At 40.0% G+C, this 3,951-nt stretch overlaps 1 protein-coding gene across 1 annotated transcript in view; it reads right to left on the bottom strand.

Moving 5' to 3' along the window:
• Positions 1-3,951, bottom strand: part of LOC101856399 — a 13,599-nt gene that overhangs the window by 8,112 nt on the left and 1,536 nt on the right. Inside the window, exon 2 of the mRNA XM_005091160.3 lies at positions 266-416. Within this exon, the coding sequence (XP_005091217.1) occupies positions 266-416 (151 nt within the window). The remainder of the gene's footprint in view (positions 1-265; positions 417-3,951) is intronic.

The raw sequence follows: 3,951 nt of genomic DNA, 5'->3' as shown, positions 1-3,951 counted from the left end.
AAGTCGAGACACAGAAAAAAAGGGGGGGGGGGGAGTAGACCTTGGGCAAACTACTTCCTCTATGTGTGCCAAGACACAAAAAGACAATAAAATAATGTTATATAAATAGTATATGAGGATGCGCACATTTTCACCAGTATCGTATGGAACACTCACAAAGAATCGATTTGTAGCTTTAATGATCGATGGATGAAGGGACGAAATAGTAGGCAGTTTAAAAGAGAAGTGATAGGAAGAATCAAACAACAAATAATGTTACCGTTACCTTCAGAGTCTGATAAAGACTGGAGCAGGAGGGGATAACCCCATTTTATCATCTTTTGTGTAGCACATGTATCATTTTGGCTGTTTCCCTCGGGTGGTGTGATTGCTTTCTCTTGCAACGGCATTGACAGGTCAAGAGGTGAGTCGTGGAACTGGTGAGGGACAAGCATGGGGGCAGATAGCAGTTACACATTCATAAATAAAATTGTGGTTAATACTAAAACAGAAGCAGGATAAATTGAGTTCTTTTTTTTTAAAGTCATAGCGCAGTATAATATCTCGTTCCGTGGGTCTAATTTTTCGCAAGTCTACTTTCGAAAACAGAAAGAAAATATAAAATGTTAACTATGAGTACATCCATGTGTTTTCATGTGTCTATAATAATATTATCATGAAGCATCGTGTGGGTGAAGTTGACCAAAAATTGAGATTATCACCAATTTAGCAGTCACCAATAAAAAGCCTGCAAAAACTGTTATGTTTCACTGCTACCCCCTAATAAATAGGCTAAAGATTCACTGCCAAAACAAAAATAAAGAGAAATAGAAAAATGAAAAAAAGTACAAGTACAAAAAAAACCAAAGCATCACATTTTTTTTTCTTGATTTTGAGAGCATTTTTTTATTTGCGAATTCGTCTAAATTTGGATGACTTCTTTGCAACAGGCTGGTAAAGATTCTAAAACCACATAGCTACAAGTAGATCACTGTGCGTTGAAATGATAATACTAGTAGGTAGGTGTAATCATTTCATGTTCATTTGAACTATTTAAAAAAAACTAATATTACAATAAAAATGAAACGTTAGATTTGTCTTAGAAATATCAAAAGTCTACACGTCAGTCTAAGGTCGGTTCCCAAGATTTTACATTCAATCGTATTTCTTGAAACTCCAGGACCTGGTATCTCTAGGGGAGTATTTGAACTGTTTCAATTGGGTATACATCTTGGCTTCTTTCATGGTGATCTCCACACAATGTTTAGAAAGCTTCCCCAAAGGCTATAATGTTCCGCAAGCTCTGGACCAGGATGTTACATTGTTTGAACTTCTCTCGAGAAAAGATAGATCAAGTATGTAAAGTTCATAAGTTTTGCAAGCAGCCTTAGAAACACTAGTGAAGTTGATGAATATCTATGTCAATGTGTATGATAATAGTCTTCAATAATGCTTCTCCATTTCTTATCCAATGGGCCGTGAAAGGTAAGATCCTAGAGATCACATAACTTCAGCACCCCCCCCCCCCCCCCGTAAGTGAGCGGTTCACTTCATCAGCGCCTACGCCCCAACCCCAACAACAGTATATGAGGAACTTCAGGTTGCAATCAATAACATCCCAATAGCAGGCCAACTATTTCTCATTGGCGACTTCAATGCAAGAGTAGATAGGGAAAACAAAGTATAGCCCATCTGCCTTGGACCAGTTGGGCTGGGAAAAATCAATGAGAATGGTCGGAAATTCTTAGAATTCTGCACAAATAACAACCTTTGAAACACTAACACCTTCTACAGTGGCAAAGACAGACACAGGGTTTCTTGGTGTCATCCAAGATCAGGCCATTGGCACGAAATCGACTTCGTCATTGTCATAAAAAAGATGCCAACATGGGAAAGCAAACAAGATCCTTCTACAGTGCAGACTGCAACACAGACCACCTTTTAGTCATAGCTAAGGCAAAGATAGTCGCAAAGTAAACACCAAGAGCTGAAAAAGAAAAGAAACCTTTGATCAACATAAGAAATACCAAAGACCCAGCGTTAAAGACAAAATTTCAAGAACATGTCAAAGAACAGCTCCAACATCTAGATAGCTCATCTCCAAACAACATGTGGAATAGCATGAAATCAACAATTTGTAATCATGCGTTAATTACCTTTGGAAGAGAAAGATCTTGCAAGGAGGACTAGGTTGAAGCCAGTTCATCAACACTCGCACCACTACTCGAGAAAAACCGTAAGATCTTGATAGAACACAACACAAATCCAACAGAGAGTACAAAGCAACAACTACGTGCTGCTAAATCCAACCTCTAAAGAGAAACCAGAAAGTGTGCAAATCAGTACTGAGACAAATTATGCTCAGAAATTCAACAGGCAAGCAATAAGGTAATATCAGGAAAATGTATGAAAACATCAGAGTTGCTATTTATTGGACCAAGAGCAAACAAAGTAGCACCTCTAAAGTCTGCAAAAGGTTAACAGCTGACAGACAATTAAAAACTAATGGAAAGATGGGCGGAACATTATTCAGACTTATACTCAGAGGAGAGGCATGTTGATAAACAGCTACATGGGGCCATTCCTCAGCTCTCCGAAATGTCAGAACTTGAAACAACACCAACAGAAAAAGAACTCTCTTTCGCAATCGATGAACTCGCTTGCGGGAAAGCAGCAGAATGACAACATACCTGCTGAAGTAGAACAAGGAGACCCCCCTTCCATATCTCTACAAACTACTAACGACTTGTTGGTTGAAAGCAGAATTTCCACATGACATGAGAGATGCCAACATCACCACACTCTACAAAAACGAAGGGGACAAAGGAGATTGCAACAACTACAGGAGTATCTCACTGCTACGCATCACTAGAAAAGCTTTCGCTAGGATCATCCTGAAGCGATTTAAGCGACTAGCAGAAAGAGTCCTACCAGAGAGCCAATACGATTTCAGATCAAACGGCTCAACAATGGACATGATCTTTTCTATTTGTCAGCTACAAGAAAAATGCAGGAAGCAACAACTGCCATTACATACTGCGTTCGTCGATCTGACAAAGGCTTTTGATACAGTCTGACTGTATGTGGTCCATCATTGTTCGTAGGGTTTATTCACTGTGAGCAACAAGAGCTGCATCATTGGCGAAGAGAAGGTCTCGGACTGTTGTTTTGTTGATCTTGGTCTTGGCCTGGAGTCGAGCAAGATTGAAGGGCAACCCATCGGTTCTCGTGTGGAGGAAGACATCCCCTGGTGACTCTTTGAATGCGCATTGTAATAAGACAGCAAAATAAGTGCTAAAAAGGGTTGGTGCTAAGACACAACCTTGCTTTACTAAACTTCGCTATCGATGTTGAAGCTGTATGATGTTGAATCGTCAAACTGAATGGTGGCCTTCATATCTGCATGGAATGAGATGATGAGCGGTAGAAGTATTGGGGAATATCCAATTTTTTCAGGCACCATTTACAGTCCACCTATCAAGAGCATGCAAGGTCTTTTATTAGCTTGGTCATCAGTATTAAGAAAACAGTCATCCTTTCTCAGGAAAGTGCAGAGCAGAGCCATATTACATGGCTAAACGACAAGGAACCTAAGACAGTGGACAAGTTCTGTTACCTGGGGTCTATCATCAGCGCTACGTGGTACTACATCACTTTATTATAAGATTAACTTCAGGATAGGGAAAGCAGCAACAGCTTTTGGAAGGCTGACAAAATGAGCATGGGAAAACAAAAGATTAACCCTCAAAACAAAGATCAAGATTTACGTAGTATGTGTCCTCAGCACATTCCGTATGGATCTGAAATATGGACCTTGTACAGCAGGCAAGAAAAGCACCTTGACATTTTCCATTTCAGATGCTGCCGCAAGATCTTTGGCATTTTGTGGCTTGACAAGGGTGCAATAAATGTTGAAATGTTGGCACGGGCAAACCTCCAGAGCCTGACAACTATCCTGTGTTTAAGAGGGGG

Source organism: Aplysia californica, unplaced genomic scaffold (genome assembly GCF_000002075.1).
Source record: "Aplysia californica isolate F4 #8 unplaced genomic scaffold, AplCal3.0 scaffold00026, whole genome shotgun sequence".
Taxonomy (NCBI): Eukaryota; Metazoa; Mollusca; class Gastropoda; order Aplysiida; family Aplysiidae; genus Aplysia; species Aplysia californica.
Note: the sequence above shows the minus strand (reverse complement) of the source record. Positions and strands in the feature narration are given on the sequence as shown.